General features: G+C 40.7%; 6 protein-coding genes and 2 non-coding genes across 8 annotated transcripts; 5 read left to right on the top strand and 3 right to left on the bottom strand.

Moving 5' to 3' along the window:
- Positions 1–56: 56 nt before the first annotated feature.
- On the top strand, positions 57–2058 carry LOC113202926 (uncharacterized). The gene is made up of 5 exons (XM_026417376.2): positions 57–359; positions 614–861; positions 946–1174; positions 1451–1525; positions 1602–2058. The coding sequence occupies exons 1-5, from the start codon at positions 309–311 to the stop codon at positions 1770–1772; spliced, it is 774 nt and encodes a 257-aa protein (XP_026273161.1). The 5' UTR covers positions 57–308; the 3' UTR covers positions 1773–2058.
- LOC113202927 (stromal cell-derived factor 2) lies at positions 1877–4109 on the bottom strand. The gene is made up of 5 exons (XM_026417377.2): positions 3943–4109; positions 3363–3558; positions 3161–3285; positions 2970–3066; positions 1877–2894 (listed from the first exon to the last, which is right to left on the bottom strand). The coding sequence occupies exons 1-5, from the start codon at positions 4028–4030 to the stop codon at positions 2723–2725; spliced, it is 678 nt and encodes a 225-aa protein (XP_026273162.1). The 5' UTR covers positions 4031–4109; the 3' UTR covers positions 1877–2722.
- Positions 4110–4223: 114 nt separating this feature from the next.
- Positions 4224–6998, top strand: LOC113202923 (60S acidic ribosomal protein P0). The gene is made up of 7 exons (XM_026417374.2): positions 4224–4376; positions 4877–4967; positions 5046–5221; positions 5674–5908; positions 5980–6165; positions 6247–6405; positions 6811–6998. The coding sequence occupies exons 2-7, from the start codon at positions 4914–4916 to the stop codon at positions 6943–6945; spliced, it is 945 nt and encodes a 314-aa protein (XP_026273159.1). The 5' UTR covers positions 4224–4376; positions 4877–4913; the 3' UTR covers positions 6946–6998.
- Positions 5259–5326, top strand: LOC113202998 (small nucleolar RNA SNORD49). The gene has a single exon (XR_003303235.1). It is a non-coding gene; the product is annotated as a small nucleolar RNA SNORD49 (small nucleolar RNA).
- On the top strand, positions 5528–5595 carry LOC113202997 (small nucleolar RNA SNORD49). The gene has a single exon (XR_003303234.1). It is a non-coding gene; the product is annotated as a small nucleolar RNA SNORD49 (small nucleolar RNA).
- LOC113202929 (protein Mpv17-like) lies at positions 6928–8131 on the bottom strand. The gene is made up of 5 exons (XM_026417380.2): positions 7979–8131; positions 7739–7894; positions 7543–7658; positions 7244–7465; positions 6928–7169 (listed from the first exon to the last, which is right to left on the bottom strand). The coding sequence occupies exons 2-5, from the start codon at positions 7806–7808 to the stop codon at positions 7041–7043; spliced, it is 537 nt and encodes a 178-aa protein (XP_026273165.1). The 5' UTR covers positions 7809–7894; positions 7979–8131; the 3' UTR covers positions 6928–7040.
- Positions 8132–8155: 24 nt separating this feature from the next.
- Positions 8156–9686, top strand: LOC113202924 (phosphatidylinositol N-acetylglucosaminyltransferase subunit C). Its single transcript, XM_026417375.2, has 2 exons — positions 8156–8637; positions 8778–9686. Exons 1-2 carry the CDS (start codon positions 8622–8624, stop codon positions 9641–9643), a joined length of 882 nt encoding a protein of 293 aa, XP_026273160.1. The 5' UTR covers positions 8156–8621; the 3' UTR covers positions 9644–9686.
- On the bottom strand, positions 9656–18087 carry LOC113202915 (nuclear pore complex protein Nup205). The gene is made up of 21 exons (XM_026417362.2): positions 17946–18087; positions 16623–17477; positions 16363–16536; positions 16187–16290; positions 15959–16081; positions 15701–15871; positions 15393–15586; positions 15175–15311; positions 13278–15091; positions 13050–13196; positions 12764–12946; positions 12361–12685; positions 11991–12286; positions 11551–11861; positions 11199–11467; positions 10925–11093; positions 10655–10836; positions 10390–10583; positions 10086–10299; positions 9887–10008; positions 9656–9806 (listed from the first exon to the last, which is right to left on the bottom strand). Exons 1-21 carry the CDS (start codon positions 17950–17952, stop codon positions 9723–9725), a joined length of 6075 nt encoding a protein of 2024 aa, XP_026273147.1. The 5' UTR covers positions 17953–18087; the 3' UTR covers positions 9656–9722.
- Positions 18088–18206: the final 119 nt, after the last annotated feature.

Raw genomic sequence — 18206 nt, 5'->3', positions numbered from 1 at the left:
TTTCTTTAATTTAAATAAATTATTGCTCTTTTGACCTATATGATTGACTAATAAGCGGTGCAAGAATCATACCCGCTGGCGGCCGATTGTTGCCAGTTGCGCGGGTGAGAGCCTCACCCACCCCCTACCCCTATAGCAGCCGGCCACATAGCAATAGCATGCCATGCAGTTCAACCCAACTTCGGTGAACCTGAAATCTAAAGTCCTGACCCGCCCTGCCCTCAACGGGGGAGGGAGTTCCTTCATTCGGCTCCAAATATCCGGCTTTAAACTCTGAGCGAACCGTATCCCTCACAACACTGGTGAACATGACCCGCGGCAGGGCCTCGTACCCCGTCACCAAGCTCATGAGCCCCGAGGTAAGTACCCCAAGTAACACATATTTAAGTCTCCCACATAATATTGACGTCACAAAGACACATTTAAACTGCGTTAGTCAATATATAATTTTCTTGACCATTTCGAAAAATGCGAGAGCGCAACTTGAAATTCTCGACGAACAAAGTGCGACCATCCACGCATCCTCCAACAAAACTCAAAATTTCCCGCGCCTATCGCACTGGGCCCCCATTTTGCATGAAAACTATGACGCAACTCTCTTGTTTGCAAACAGGTGGGCAAGTGGGTGACGGTGAACGTCAACGGCAACAGCCACCACGAGGCGCGCATCCTCATCAGCCCCTACACGATGCGCCAGTTCGAGAACCTGCTGTCGCACCTCACCGACAAACTCAAGCCGCCCTTCGGGGCCGTGTGGCGCCTGTTCACGGAGGACGGCCTCGAGATCCGGGACCTGGAGGACATCAAGGGCGGCCAGACGTACATCGCGTCGGGCCGCGCCAAGCCCATGTTCCCCGTCAGGTAGGTGTCGCGGTGAGCGCCCCCACCGCCTCCCCCGGGGCCTGGGCGGACGGCACTGGCGGCGTCCTCGGTCATGTCCTGCAGGAAGGCGCGCGGGCGGCGCGAGAGCGCGGCGGGCGGCCGCGAGCGGGAGCTGCGCAGCCACAGCGCGGTGGGCTCGCTGGGCGGAGGCCGCGCGGGGCACGCCGGACACGTCCTGGACGCGGCGAGCGACACCAACGTCAAGAACAAGCACGCCCTGTCGGCGGGGGGAGCGCCGGCGCCGAGGCCCGCGCCCGCCCCGCGCAGGGGAAAGTCTAGCCGCACCCGCGGGGTAGGCCACCAGCACAGCGGCGACAGCGGCCCAGAGAGGGGACAGACCCGAATAGCAATTTTAAAGTTCAAAAACTTGCCCGGGGAAGTAACTTTTCCAGATAAAAATATTGAAAAAATAGACATATTTCCACAAAATTGAAATCAAATTAAACTTCTTAGGAAAAGATTGACAGATAAAAAGAAAAATCTTGACAAATTTCCCAGAAATTCTTTACTAGAAAAGTAAAATTCCTAGACCCGGAGCAGCCTCTCATGTCGGTCCTCTTTCGGATAGGTCGGAGAACAGAGCGAGTGCGCGGGACAAGTGTGGGACGGACCTTTGCACAACCAGCAGCAAAATCACTATCAGGTAAGTGCCCCCAAGGCTGGCATCCCCTCCAGCTGACATAAAGGGGGTCTGGATCTACTAATCATCTTTTCTACAGCAACCTGTTCCTTCATCCAAACGGAAATTGAGTGCTGGCAAAAAGCACCACATGGAAGACTATGATAGTGAAGAGGACTTGGGCAAGCTGGAGGTAATATCAAACAAGTCGCCACTGCCAGGCATCAATCAAGTGAATACAAAGATGAGTGTGGGTAGAAAACAGCCTTAAAGCTCCCCTGTCAAAGTCATCAGGTACCAACAAAATTTAGTTCAGTATCCTTGATGGTCACTGCTATTTGTTTGGGATAGTGGGAAAAACTTCACATAAAGCAATTTATAAAATTCCACACATTGTATGATATTATTTTTCTGATTATAATACAAGTAAACGAAGTAGCTACAAATGTTTGATTGGGAAAGTACAAAAGGAAAAAGGGAGGATATAATTACAGTAGCATGCGGAAATCAGAAGCTTCCTCAATAAAACCTTTTTGGTATACAAAGATGCAAATGTCTCCGACACACTAAAAGAAAAACTTTAAGCATAAACAGTCAGAAGCAGACCAGAAAACTGGAACATTAAATGTTATCAAATTTACAATTTCTTTACATGGAACAAAATACATCAATTATTTTTTGTTCAATAAGTACAGACATTTACTATCTTTGCACTATGTGCTCTATTTGAATGTAAATTAAAGGTTGCTCAATCAGTTTAACACAGCATGTTGAGAATTAGACCTACAATCACTGTACCAGTATTAAATACATGAAGAACAAATACAAGAGAAGAGGATAGGGTAATTTTAAATGGGTATTTTGTCTAGCCTTGACAATGATCTAAATCCCACAAAAACCTGATATTTAAAATGTTACAACTCCAAGATAGGTGAAAGACAAGGACTTTGGAGGTAAAAATAAATATAGTAATTCAGGAACAGCTAACACTGAACAGCATTGACATTTCAAAACATATCGCCCACAATGTCATCAGTCTCTTAGAAATTTTGCTCTATAAAAAATGTCAATTGAGCTGGGAAATTTCTTTAGTCTTACAGATCCCAATTCAAACCAGTTTCTTCACAAAAAACACTTCTATAAGCAAACTGCAATATTCACACAACAGAATACTTCACAGAATCACAGGTTGAAAAGGTGCGGAAATCACCACACCAATGACTAGAGTTCTGAAGGATCATGACCCATTGTTCTTGAATCTAACTCACTTTTATGGATGAATAGTCCTTCCATTGCTATCCATTGAGCAGTAGAAGAGATTGAGAACTCTCCAACCACCTCTGCTTGACCACTAATTGGGCGTCCAAATTGCCTCCCTGAAACTCCAAGATAGCTGAAACATGAAAGATAAACATTATTTATGAAAATCATAGGGACGTACATCAAGGTTCTTTAGAATTTTACTCACGCGTCAGTGTCTACATGTTTAAGGGACACCTCTTGCTTACGGTCCCAAAATGATCCATCACAAACCAGTTTCCAGTTATCCCCTGTATCACCATCACCTGACAAAAGAAAAGTTTGAAACTACTGGCCTGATAAAAAAAAAAAACACAAAAAAACCACAAATATTTGTTAAACAAAAAATTGAAAAATTACCATTAGAGCCATAGGCAGATATTTCTTGCTTGTTTGAAATGGGAGATGGGAATAAGTGGGAATGTAAATTTTTATTTGTAGTCAAATGTTCCAACCTTATAATTGACCCACATGATATGGGTTCCCTAAGAAGCAGAGAATAAACCTAATTATTACTGATCAAACTTGTTATTATTCAAAAGAATTTAAGCAAGACTCTTACCCTCGTATGCACTGCTTTCCATTCTCTGCTTTTACCACCCAGTGTGAATTACTATCATCTTTCTCTTCAACACCAGTAACCGACTGCTGACCGCTTCCAGTACCATACTTAACATCATGGGAATGTAAACGAACTTTCGTCGCAGAATTCATTAATTTGAAAACTGATCCACATGAAACGTATTGAGCACTCTTGCCTGCAAAAGAAATAAATTTTATTTTAAGGTAAAACAAAACAGGCAAAAAATAAATATAAGTGATTACAAATACACATAAAATTTCTAAGATAAAAAGAACGCTTTTCAATGCAATTGCAATCTAACCATTGCAAAGATGCCAGAAAGGCATATGTCAAGTGCTTCATTTCATACGAGCAGATAAAAATCAAGCAGAGTAACAAAACACTTGTGTGACTAATTTGATATGAACTTAGCAAACAAATATAAGATTACACTGAGATATTTCACAAAAATAAGGATTTTAAAGGGCAAGTGTAGAGTGTCAAACAAGCCTTTTGGGTAAATTGAAAGCAATGACACATAGTATATGGAATTAATTAAAATAGCTGAACAAACAATTACCTGAGGCATAACTAGACAGAAAAATTACACAAAGTAAAACACAGAAAATGTTAATTTTTGGCATTGTAAATCTATCAAACAGTGACATTTTTAAACAGACTACGCCGACTACACACGTCAATGATTCTGATTGGTCGAACTTTTCCGCCTGCTACAACCTGACAACCAAACAACCACAACTGTGTTTGATTTTTGACACCGTTCTTTCAAATAATTTCCTATGAAATTTTTGATGAGTTAATGGATCTAATTACAAGCAAAATCTTTTCATTTCAAGCATTCACTTAAAACGATACTATTAAATTACTTCCTCTCAGTTGAAGTTGCATTAGCCGAACAAACGAAGAACAAGAAGAACAACCGTGCTGCTGCATCCGCGATTTATTTCCTCTGGTTTCCGTTTCTGCCTCATTCGTGTACCCACTCTAGCCTTGGTAAGTTGTGCTTCTTGTAATTATATCCAATCTCATCTTAGAGGTTTAGATTATGCAACCGGCAAGTCAAGTTTTCTTCTAAGAACCAAAACATAGATCTATCTATTGGTGCTATGTTCATTACTCCGACTTGCGGAGGTGTTCTACAAATTCCGATCGGCTCTAGCTCCCTCACCAGCATGTTAGGTTAGGACGATCGTGTATTTGGTCTTAAACCCCGTAAATATCCTCTCCAAATCTCAACTTCACTTGTGTTATCCAATTACGCGGTTTGATGGGTGTCTGAGTGTAGTGCGCAGTACGTGCTCTCGTGGTATATCGGTACCCCTCGGGAAGTGGTGCACTCATTGGCACTTTGCCCGCACTATTTGGCCGCGATACTATTACGAACTCACCATTGTTATAGCGCAATTTGCACGACCATGTTTCTTTGGATGTCCCTGTTTTAAGTCATTATCCTATATGTTGGTCTAATGTTCAATTTTCTGTTTTGATTTCAGTCCTTAAACACTTAAGGTATCCCTATCTCACTTCAAGATGGGTAGGGAGGATAAGGCAACATGGAAGGCAAACTACTTCACCAAGATCGTCGTAAGTACTCATATTGGTCACCCTTGACTTTTCTCCCCATAATTTGAGTTGTGTGCTGACCAAGTTTTAAATTTTCAGCAACTCTTGGACGACTACCCGAAGTGCTTCATTGTGGGGGCAGACAATGTCGGTTCCAAGCAGATGCAGCAAATCCGTATGAGTCTAAGAGGAACAGCTGTTGTGCTCATGGGAAAGAACACCATGATGCGTAAAGCTATCCGTGGTCATCTGGAACGCAACCCAGCTCTGGAAAAGTGAGTAACCTACCCTATCAACAGAACTGTTCACACAGCCACTGATGATCCTACTTATAGGAATTGCCGTCTGAACGATAATTGCAGACAAACTTATAACTGAGGCAGTGTTACACCATAAGATTTTGCCCCTGATGATCCAAACTATAGGAATTGCCGTCTGAACGACAATTGCAGATAAACTTGTTTCTGAGGCAATGTAGTTATATATTAGATTGTGCCTTTGATGATCCCAATTATAGGAATTGCCGTCTGAGCGATATTTGCAGACAAACATCTAGCTGAGGCATGTTCATGATTACTCCATCAAATGATGATCCTTATGATAGGAATTGCCGTCTGATCGACAACTGAAGCCATTATACATTCTGACAGATGGAGTTAATAGGCTCTCCCTTGTACTTGGATTATTTTGCAATTATTGAAACTCATCCATTTTTTTTTTTTTTCAGGCTTTTGGCTCACATTAAGGGAAACGTTGGCTTTGTCTTCACCCGCGGAGACTTGGTTGATGTCCGTGACAAGCTGCTTGAAAACAAAGTGAAGGCTCCCGCTCGTGCTGGTGCCATTGCTCCCTGCCCTGTCATCATTCCGGCCCAGAACACCGGTCTTGGTCCTGAGAAGACCTCTTTCTTCCAGGCTCTGTCCATCCCCACCAAGATTTCCAAGGGTACCATTGAAATTATCGTAAGTGTTAAAATCAGAACACTTAGAACAATGAGTTGGACGGCAGTTAATTGCCTTTTTTATTATTTCAGAATGATGTTCACATTCTGAAAGAAGGTGACAAGGTTGGTCCCAGCGAAGCCACACTGCTGAACATGCTGAACATCTCTCCCTTCAACTATGGTTTGATTGTCGAGATGGTCTATGACTCTGGCACCATTTTCGAGCCCAAGATCCTTGACATTAAGCCTGAGGATCTCCGTGTCAAGTTCATGGAGGTGCGGCTACTTCCAATAAAATTTTACATGCCTTTAATTATTTTGAGGTGATATTTAATTTATTTATTGTTCCTATTTTAGGGTGTGAGCCGCCTTGCTGCTGTGTGTCTATCCATTGGCTACCCAACTGTCGCTTCGGTGCCTCACTCCGTTGTCAACGGATTTAAGAACCTGTTGGCAGTGGCTGCTGTCACTGATGTTGAGTTCAAGGAAGCTACAACTGTCAAGGAGTTCTTGAAGGTAAGTGTATGAGCCTCCTTGAACCTTTCCTCTATTATGATGACACTTCTACACGTCTGAAAACTCTGGTTAACTTGTTGGAGCTAGAAATAGCTGAACCCACTGACAAGTCAGAGTTTTTGTTGCTAAATGCAAGTTTTGCCGTCTGAATAGAGGAATGTATATTAACATTTGGTTTTGTGACACTGGTCTTGATGCTGTTCAAGTCTCTGATGTGATGCAATTCCTAGCGTCTGAATGTTTTGGTTTCCTTGCTGGAGCTAGAAATAGCTGAACCTACCAGCAAGTCAGAACATCAGCTGATAACTGCCTTGTGCTGTCTGATTAAGAGGCTTTGACAAAGACCCCATGTGACCCCCTAAGCATTGTCTACCAGTGTTGTAATATGCCTGGTTATGTCTGCAGGATCCTTCCAAGTTCGCTGCAGTTGCAGTTGCTGCCGCACCTGCTGCTGAGTCACCCAAGGCTGCCAAGAAGGAGGAAAAGAAGGAAGAGAGTGAGGAGGAAGATGACGACATGGGCTTTGGTCTCTTTGACTAAATGGAGAATCTGCATCTGTTTATTGCCAGACAATAAAATAATGAAAAAATACAGTTTTGCTATAATTTTGTTAGCCCTGAAACTAACTTGGCAAGTTACTCTTTATTGAGATTTGTTTTCCAGCTGAGATAAATATTCCACATTAAGGAAACAACTTGAACGGTGGTCATTCTCATGTGGACTGGTACCAAATAAAAGTTGCAGAGTTGTACACACGGCCACACCTGTCAACAGTGAACTTGGTGTTCTAGAACTGTAGTGTACCACATGATAGTTTGGTGTTCAACATTAAACTTACCTTTAAGTTGTTGAGCATTATGTCTGAATAAGTATTTTTTAGTTTCTGTATTACTTGGTCAATGTTCATACCACTGGTGAAACTAACTGCTGAAACTAGAACTAGTACAAATGGGGGAGCAAAGCATAGCTGATCCAGAGCCACTTTCTGTAGAATTGACTTGACATTGCATCCGGGTATTTTCCTCTCAAGTATCTTATACCATGCAACACGCATGGGAGCCTAGGAATAGGAAGGAAAATTAACATAATTCTTCATTAAGGAGGAAGACTAGCATTTTGTAGTGAAATAAGACAGACCACATAGCATATACCAATGCCACCAAATCTTATTGATCTTTCCAAATCGACTGAAGTCAGTGACCTGCGTTCGACCATAATTTGTGAGAGAACGTCGGCGGACGTCATAATTATCCCTAGGCAGAGTGGAAAATTTTTGTTCACATTTTTACCCAGCTGAATGAAGCAGAGAATATTTGTTGTTAATGTATCAAACCTGTTTCGACAGCATGTATTATCAGAGGACTCCTCTTGTAAGCATTTTGATAGAGACGTAAGGCATTCATTGTGTGTCAATACAAGTCTGGTGACTTACAAGATAAACGTCAATCACAAGGTCCGTTTCCCGCGTGTTCCATCCGTAACCTTAAATCTACAAACATCAAAATATTTTTTGATCAGAAATTCATGGTAGCTGAAATAGTCCGATCAAACGATGTCTGGTGTGGTATCCTACCATACTCCACTGTAGGCCATGTAGAACTATGGCTGGATAGTAAAATATGACCTATTTCGTGACATGTCACAGCGCACAGTGCGCACAGTCACTAGCTGACGTCGCTAGCAGACGCCAGCCTTGGCCTTGATTATACAGGTCAGCATTTGGATTGCTATTGGAGTTCAATATCCACCCACCGACACCGACACATGCATAGTATGAAAATTTTAACGTAAACAACAACAACGTAACGAGTTGTTGAGTTTATTTTTATTTTGGCCAAACTTCTTTCATTCAGTTTACCGTTCCTATTCTTTAGGAATTTCTTGCCGAATTCCTACATTTTTGCTCGTTCTTCCAAGTTGTTCCCCCTTGACGACGGCTCCAAGCAGTTTTGTGGCTAGATGTCTTATCTAGTGATTCACCATTTATTTGATCAAATTTGCTCATCCATCTGATCCAATTTTAAGCCGGTCGGTGGAAAGTCTTACTGAGAAGCCCTTGCTATGGGTTTCACTTAAAAATTCTGGAATAGGTAGCATCACTCTTTGAGTGTCAATCTGAGCACAATTGCCAGTTGTCAGGAACATGAACAATAAATCCCTAGGTTGTACTAAACATGAAAGCGTAGTGTGAAGGAGCCAGTAGATACTCAACAAAGATGGGGCGCTCAAAAGGTAAAAGCTTTATTTATTAATACAATTATTTTATTACCATAATTTCATGAGTGTGCAGATCATGGTGTAAATCTGGCTGGGCTGAAACCAAATTTTTGACTGTCATTTATTTATAAAATTTATCTCTTTTAATATTGCAGGACCTGGAAGATCAACTCAACCCAAACAGAAATGGAGAAAAATTTTGTATGGTAACAGGGAATACCCAGACAATTACACTGACAGTTCATTTCTGCAGGAGATGAGAAAAAATGTTCACATTTATCATGTATCGTTTCATGAAGCGTTTTTGGGCGCTGGAAGGGTAACAAATGCATTGTGCATTGTCGTATTATTTTGTGTAGTATTTGCATATTTATATAAGCAGTCCTTAGATCCTTATACCGTTTTTGTGTATAATTGTGCAGGAACTGCCATGGGATACCTGTGGTATAGATGTCAAACAATTTTTGAGGATGGGTATTGGAATTATTTCTTAAGAGACATGAGAATGGTAGTCATCTTTTTAGCTGTAGGTTTTGCCTTGTCTCCAATTTTAAAAACCTTGACTGAAACAATTAGTACTGACACAATTTATGCCATGACAGTATTTATGATGTTTATTCATCTGGTTTTCAAGGATTATGGTGTTTCAGCAGGTATAGTTAGTAGTTCCCTCTCTTTCAATGCTGCCATTTTTGGATCAATATGTTTAGCTTCAAGGTTGGCGTCATCATTTCATGCTTTTGTATTACTCTCATTATCTGTTGAAGCTTTTGTTCTTTTACCGGTTCTTATGGTAAAACTTGGGCAATCAGTAACATTGTTAGTATTAATAATTTCAGTAACTATCACAGCTCTGTGGAGCCTTTCTAGTTCTATGACTGTATTCTTCATCCTGTTTATTTGTTTTGTTAATGTAGTGTGTCCCTTTTGGTTTCTGAAATGGCAAGTTTACAAAGAAAATATTTATGGACCTTGGGATGAAGCAACAGTGGAGGATGCAGATAACATATGTCTTGAATAAAGAGAGTGTACATTTGATTAAAATCATTTTATTTACAAAATTACAGAGGATTAAGTTCATTTTTAAGGAAATAGACTATTTACTTGACAGGCACAAATTGAAGTAACCGTTTGATCCTGCGTAGTAGAGCTTCGATGAAGCCCTTCTCAATATCCGATTGATTCTGAAACAAAAATTAAAATAATGAAAATGATTCTATTAACAAACTAAGAGTAAAATTGAACTAATAAATTATAAACTTACCTTCTTAGTATCTACTAAATCCTTACTAAAACTATCATTAAACTTAGATACCAAACTTTGCTTCATAAGACTAATATCCTCCCTGGAAACTGGCCAGGCAGAATTGACAGGAACACCCATAACTGAAAAGAAAATGTCATAAGAAAACGTCACAAGAAAAAAATATTCCAAAAATTTACACAACATAAATCGAGTTTACCATGAACTAAGGAACTATCTAAGTTTATGCCTGATCTAGGATGAGGAAGACCTCGGTGCAAGTAGAAGTCTAAATGAAGCCAAACTAGATACAAGCAATTATCAATAATGTAAGATGTCAGAGCCAGCTCGCGTTCTTTGCGCTGCACTTGGGTTTTCAGTTGTTGGACTGTAAAAGCACGTTGTTCCAGAGCGCTCATTCCATCCGGTAAAATCTAAAATGAAATATAAATTTACAAATTTGAAAGCACTTTATAACAATGCTATAATTGACATATTAAGGGCAAAAGAAGTAGCAAACTCACGTCCTGTAGCTCCATGGGATTCAGTTCTGAAAAGGATGATGGTTTGCGAGTCAACATTTCCAGTTCTCTACGTTGACTTTGATAGTGAGCAACACTAGCAACTAGCTGTTCAACCACAACACCCAAAGCTGGTTGTGCTTCACTGACACGCTCACCACTCCCAGTTAAACCAATGCTTCGACTGCTATAGTCACCTGCAGAGGATAGGATTAGATTTAAACCACATATCCATGAAGAAGTGCCCTTTTAATGTAGTAACACATACCAACAGATTGAGTATGTTGAGTGGCCATTGAAGGTCTGAATAAAGGTTGAACATTTCGCTGATCTGGTGCAGTTTGACCGGCCAAGTTTCGGGCATAAAGAAGAAGGTGGGCAGCAACTTGAAGCACATACAGAACAGCTTCTCCTCTTTCATCAGCATTTTGTGAAATTTCTTCAACATTCCTAGGGAATAATTGTTTTGTTTCTGCTTAGAGCAAGACAAGCAATGGAAAAATAAAACTTTGCTAATTTCTCAGTCTCCTCTACTCACCTTGCATCACCAAGAGTGGAAGTTCCAAAGCCTTTCAATTTACGCATTAAAGGTTCAGAAATTATGAAATGGGGGAAAAGAGCCAACATCAAGGTTTGGATGCGTAACAAATGAGCTTTGCGATCTCTCTCTGCTGGGACGGGAGAATCTGGCTGTGTCGAATAGAGTTCTACCAACCAAAAACATTGATTAGATCGATTGGTGAGTAGTTACATAATGATAAAAAAAGATTTTTAAAAAGGCTCCAGAAGGCAACATAATTGTTTCATCTTACCTTGATTTGCAGACCGTGCAATAACAGCTGTGACATGTACAAGTTCCTTCAAATAGCTTAGAGGTAGAAACGGACTTGCAGATCCCAAAACCAATCCCACAGTTTGAACATGACTAAGAAGGAAGTGGATGACTTGTACCACACAGGATAAATTCTCCATTCCCAGTGTTGTCAAAACAGCATCACAAAGATGCAAGGCAGGAAGAAGAATTTGAAGATAGCGATTACCAACTGAAGGGATAAAATCAGCAGAAGATGAATCAGCAGCTCTGAAAGAAATTAAATAAGACATTACATATTTCAGTCCATATGGATTGAATAAGAAGTCCACATTGAAATATTTCTAATTTACCCTGCATGCATTATAGGATGATGGTCAAACACTTTCATGGATGCCATGACAGCAAGAGCTTTCTGTTCTAAAAGCATTTCAGCTCCAGTTCGAGTAGATGCAACCCGACAAAGTAGAGCCATTTTACTTTCATATACATAAAGTGGTCGAAGGGATTCTGGAGAAGCATGTAGCATTGATTCTAGCTGACCATCTGAATCCAGGAGGGAGTCGATAAAATGTTTAAGGTAACCTCTTCCAGATAAAAATGACACCCAAGAAGAATGAGGATCCAGTTCAATCAGCTTATCCAAGCATGACAGGGCCAACATCTGAAATAGTGAACGTTATGGTTCAAAAGGGTTTCAGGTTTATATGCCATAATAGTATATGCCATAATAATAATCTAATTACAATCTGAAATGAAACATTGACTAATCAAACAAAGGTGCCTACTTTACCTTGCACATGTCATGTCCCCCAGTTCCATCATGGCACATGACATCAACAACCCCTTCACCAAATCCTAGAACTAAATCTAAACTGGCTTGTAGAGGTGTTTTCCTCTCTTGCCTTAGTGGGCTTCCAGTAACACTGAATGACATGCTGGTTACACTTCCCATGGAAATGGAAGGATCAGGGAGAATCAGGTTGAAGCCGTGATCCTCTGAACGAGTTTTTTCAGGAAGACAAACAATATGCATAAAACTAAGAAGTGAGCTGTACAAATTTGCCCGAAGCTTTTGAGAGGCAACACCTAAAGACAGAAAACAGAGTAAGTATCTGGGTGAAATACATCTGAAGAGTCACAGCAAAAAGAGGGTGACATACCAGATCCCAGCATCCACTGCAAAATTCCAGACAAAATTACATTTAGTTTAGCAGTGTTTTCTTCCAACACAGCTCGTCCATTGCCACTGCCTTGCCCACCTTGGGCAGTAGTCTCAGAGAGGCTAGCATTTACAAGACCACCAGCCAAGACCATGCAGTCATTATCTGGTCTTCCATTGGCCATTGATTGGGAATGGCCTAGGGTTGAACTACCACTTTCAGGGCGTTCACCAAGTACATAGGAATGACGAAGATTTTCCAAAAGTAAAAGTAGAGCACTTGATGTGAGATTTGCAAGCTCGTTTGTCATTTGCCCCATCAATACCTGTAAGGCAATAAGTTGTTTTAAGATGATAATTTTCGGATTTAGATGGATAAGAGTTAAAAATAACAGATAGCACACCTTATTGATCAAAAGATGAACGGTATCAAGAATGATCTGCAAACGGCCAGGACAGGGCAAGATTTCAAGTGGTACCACACAGAAGAGTACACCAACAGCTTGTCTCCACGCATCCATAAATTTCACATTGGCATGGGTGTGAGTGCGTTGTTTATTTCTTTCCAAAGCATACTTCAGAACCGTCTGCAAACATTGAGATTAAGTATGAGAACAGGACAGTGCAAGTGATAAATTCCTTACACACAGTAATTGAAAACAAAATTAAAAAAAAATAAAATCTAACAACCTGAATTTCTTCAATTATGGACTGTCTTTGTCCAACGGTTGAATTTCCTTGAACAGCTGACAGCTCATCCATTAAAATTCGATGGAGTTTTTTGACATCCACTAACTTTAACCCAGGGGCCATTGTGCTTTCACACTTGGAAAATACCTGTCCAGAAAATACAGTACCACAATTATGATAAAATATTATGAGGCCAACACAATAGGAAAATAAATACAACCCACACACCTCCTCAACATTCTTAGGATCAAAGAATTCCCAATTTGGTGTAGATAAATTTTCAGCAGAAGTATCAAGTATAGCAAGAAGTTTCAGCATCAGGCGGTCATATGGTTTATTATCACCATCTCCAAAGTTGGAATGTCTTGTGATATCAGGAATATGGGGAAGCTCCTCAACTTCAAAGAGGGTACTCCGAACCTTTTCTTCATGGGAACTCAGCAAAATCCTTGCCAGTGACGCCAAATTTGAGTGCTGTGACCGAGTTGCAGCAGCTTTCAATTCAATGGCAACCATCTTCAGCAGCCATGACATCTGGTTGAGTTCAGGAGCACTTTGGGTACCAGAGAATGGCAGAGCAGCAAGATGTCTTGCTAAGAAATTGTTAGATGTACGTAAAAAGCGAAGAACAGGCTGACCTGTTTTGCTACCAGCACACAGATTGTACAGTAGCCCATAAGCTGCTTCCAAAAGCTTAGCTTGTGCAGTAGCACTGGGTGAAATTTTAGATTGCACATGGCGTGATTTAAGGGAAGTATCCATCATTGCTAGAAGAGAATGCATACATGTTCGAGGAAAACCCATCACACCAGGCTGCTGGAACACAGTCTTGCTGATGTCTTTTGTCCGTTGAAAGCCAAGCAGATAGTGAGATATATTGGGTGGAGCCTGATTTAAGCAAGATTGCATCAATTTCAGGATAGCCTCTTTAGTTTTCAGGATGATGCCGCTTTCTTCGCCAGGCTCATTTTCATCACTGCTTTCTTCTTCAGCCTCGAGGCACTCAACAAAGCCATGGCGTATCTCCAGCTCTAAGCTTGGGCTTGAAGTGAACATGTCTACAAGCTGTCCAGCAGCAGTGGGATATGAGGAGACAGCCAATAAAATGTGCACAGCAGCAAAGGCGTGGCGTGGCAACCAATTGTTGTACGTCACATATTTTCCCACACTAACAAGAAAATCAGGCTTCTTTGTGCGCGAGTTGAGACCTAACAGAAGACGACTGAGTCCAGTCAACAGCAAATTAGAGTTCAGGCTGCTATGGAGAATGTGGAAGCGCTGTTGAAGCCCTAAGGCTCGTTCAAGTAACTGCAAACATCCAAGCATGCTGGCTTCAAGAGCCTCCTTGCCAGGGAAAGGAGCATAAGAGTCTAAATAGCCACATCCTTCCTCCAGTAAATCAAGTATGTGGCGCAGTAATTCAGATGGTTTGGAGTGAAGCTCGATCATCAGATGGAATCCTGGTGGTGGGTTAACTTGCGATGGGCCTCCACCTTGAAGATCAACACTAGCTCCAGGAAAATCTTCAGGTTCGGGGTCATATTGATTTAAGAACTTTACCAATAAATTCAAACAGCTATGAAGTATTTCCCACTTTTCCTGGGGCTGTTTGTATTTCCGGGAACAGGCTTTCAGGAAAACAGAATGAAGCACATAACTGAGGTACGGGTAGAATCCAGGTGATCTTGATCCAACACCAAGCAAACGTGGCACAGGCCAAGTAGTGAGAACATCTAGGAGCTTAAGAACTGCTCTGGTCAAAGGAAATTCTTCAGCTGGGGATTCAATATCCTCCAACTCGGTTTGAACTCCTCTGGGCTGATAAGTACTTGTTGATGGAACAGTGCAAATAATCTGTGCAGCTTCCATAGACACCCAGAGTGCTGCTGCAGTATCCGGTGCATTAGCAAGAGCAGCCAATGTTAGTAAAAGATCAGCTTTCAGTATGACAGGAACAGAACAGCTGACTAGTCCAAGTAAGACAACCAGAGGAGACCAAGTGGGGTTTTCACTAATTGCAGCTCGAGAGACTTCATCATGTTCTGCAAAATAACATCTGATTGTCAATAAAGAAACATACCTCAAAACTACAAGGAGATGAAAATTGAACAAAATTTAAATTAACCTGCAACAGCCCGAATGAGACTCAATACAGCTTGCAAGCCCTGAATCTCTTGTGGTGTAATTCCTCGGGGTTGAATAGGGCGATGATAAACAGTATCAGCTTTCGAAATAGGTTCTTGCCTCAAATTAAAATAGTACCTGGATCAAAAGAATCATGATTAACTGTACTACAATAAATCCTGTCTAAATAGTGAGTTACTTTAAAGGGAGTCAACAAACCTATTAAGAGATGTGAAAAAGTGATCCCAAGAGATAACACAACCATTTGCTGGACTATTTTGTTTCAAGAGATTGTAGCAGTGTCGAGCAGCTTGTTGAGTTGAAGATAAGCTACATAACATTTTCATGTAGGCAACATACAGTGACGGGGATAGATTATCAGCAGACCCTCGAACAAATTTAAACAATGAGACCTGTAAAAATATTAATATAAAGTGAATACAACCCTTACATAAATGAAAAACAGTAAAGCACTGTACGACAAAGAGGCACAGGTGATCAAACTACAGTTGGATAAAATATCATACCTGTCTGGAGTTCGATCGATAGGGAAAAGCTGAAGATGTTGTACTCTCAGTAGGGCACCAATAATCAAGTACCAAGTCTAAGTTTAAGGGATCTTCACGGTACAAACGAGAAATAGTCAGCATAAGGTGCTCATAATGATGCGGTAGATTAGGAGGAGGTTCCAATCCTTGCTGTAGTAAAATAAGGGAAAAAGTAGTAAAACGTACTATTCTTGGTGTTGTTTCTAGAGACTTAAGACCTTTACAGTAAAAACCTACCTGAGCATAACTTTGGACAGTGCGAGCCGCATCTTCAGCCCGGCTTCGCAATTCTTTCACTTTTAAAGGCATGAAAACAATGAAGTCAGTGACCAAACTGTGAAGGCGTCTCATGTACATTTCCTTTGCAAAAAAAAAAAAAAAAAAAAAAAAAAAAAAAAAAACAATTACAATGGAAATACAATTTGAAACAGAATCAAGTAGAATTCCAGCAATAGTTATAGGTACCTCTTTGAAAATTGTGGCATTTTCCAGAAAGGTGCGTTGCAAAAAATCAAACACACCCAAGTTAACAGCAGAGTTTATAAGTGAGTCATCTTCATCTAACATTCCTGAAAGTGGAAGGAGGATTAAGTATACTACCCAGCGTAATGAAGGAAATATATTTACTGTTGTTCACTTGCCTTGGGTTGGTTGACTATGGTGAGAGCGAATTGTGGCAAGAACTAGGCCCCAAGCTAAGAAGGTGAGAGCTTGCAATCCCTCACATTCCCAGGAAACCGAGTTGTGAGTGAGCTCCCGGTGCAGAACTGGTAAAAAGTCTGGGTCTGACATAAGGGGTAACAACTGAACTGCATCTGTAAGAGAGCAAACAATCTTTTGAAAAAGGCCCAAATTTAATGGTTGTTTAACAGAAAAATATGAAGTAATAATTTATATTTACCTTCACCATCTTCCCTCCTCTGGAGAATGCTCAAATCCAATGCACAAAGAAGTGCCATTTGCAGAGAAAGAGTTACACCATCTATCCCTCCAGTTGAACCTTCCTCCAGCTTGGTCCGTCTTAATTGTTGAATGAGTCTCACTGTTGGTTCTCTTGGCAATCCACATTGTACAGCCCAGCAGTACACTATATCCGCAAGAATTTGTTTTGTTCCTTCCAGAAGATCTACAACCTGACGATTATGTTTGGGACCTCCAAAAGCACGATTTTGCTGCAACAATTCTGTTTCCTTAGATAAATCCATACTGTCCAAGAGATTCAGAATTTTATTAATGAGACCATCTTCCATAAGTTTATCAGTGTAGTCAGTAATGTAGTCAATCACTTCAGGATTGACTTCCAGGCTCCATGCGACACCAGCTCTTGCCTGAACAAGTGTTCTCAAGGTTGAGACGAGAGCTTTTCTACCATCATAATATAGTAGCACAGCAACTAATCCTCTTGGAAGGCCAGGATGGAATGACATTTGCCGCTGAGCCGTACAGAGTAAGTCCAGAGCTTGATATTCATTTAGATCGTACATATCAGAAAGTATAATTGCTTCATCTACTAGATCTTTGGAAAGAATTTGATGACCCATCCCTGGCAGATTGACACCTTCTGTCATACCCTTCTTGAGCTCTTCTCTACTCTGGGCATTTTTCGGAGGGTTCTTCAGTAAATTAATATAATTTTGTTTGTGTTTCTGAAGATAGTTGTCCAAATCTTTCAGAGGATCAGTCATTGATCTAGTCACAATGCTGTCCACAACACTTTGAAGCTCTTTGTATGGAGTCCACATATCTTGATTTTTGGCTGGAATTGATGAGAAAAGTAGACAGTCAGCCACAGTAAAAACAAACATGATGAAATTTGTGAGGTGACCGTATAAAACTTCACTAGAGAAAAAAGGGTAAAAAACATGTGTATCATGAAGGTAATTTACTCATACTACAAGCTCAGCATTAAATAACTTGAAATTTAAAAGAAATTATGTGTTGTCAAGTGTTGTTCAGAACAGTAAAAATGTTGCTTATCACAGTATGTGTACGTATTAAGACCCGTTGAAAGTACACAAAATTAAAGAACTACAGCGATGCACTCAACTTGAAAAATACATAGGACTGCCAGTTTAATTCTGGTCATGAAAGAGAGAAAGATGCAACAGTGATTTAAAGAAAACATTAGATTAGGTTATGGGCAACCAGACTTGTCACTCCAGGCTTGATTTCTGATTTTAAAAAATCATATTGACGTGTATGCAATTTCTACAGAAAGACTTACTCTCCATTTCGGGAAAAGACACAGTTCAGTCGTTGTGTTTAAAATGTAATTATTTATCCGGCGTCGCCGGTACCAGACGCATGGGCCCGCCAAAGCGAGCGATTTGAAACACGGCCTCCCCGATAACACACTTGCATAGTGCAAGGCAGTGCAACCGGATGTATTTTGACACGGGTTTTTGAACTGTTGTTTTTGCCCCAACTACAGGCTTAAGAGACATTAAACTGAAGAGAAATTTTAACCGTGGTTTGTCACCCTTTA

The sequence above is a fragment of the Frankliniella occidentalis genome, unplaced genomic scaffold (assembly GCF_000697945.3).
Source record: "Frankliniella occidentalis isolate FOCC.00 unplaced genomic scaffold, Focc_3.1 Scaffold31, whole genome shotgun sequence".
Lineage (NCBI taxonomy): Eukaryota > Metazoa > Arthropoda > Insecta > Thysanoptera > Thripidae > Frankliniella > Frankliniella occidentalis.
Note: the sequence above shows the minus strand (reverse complement) of the source record. Positions and strands in the feature narration are given on the sequence as shown.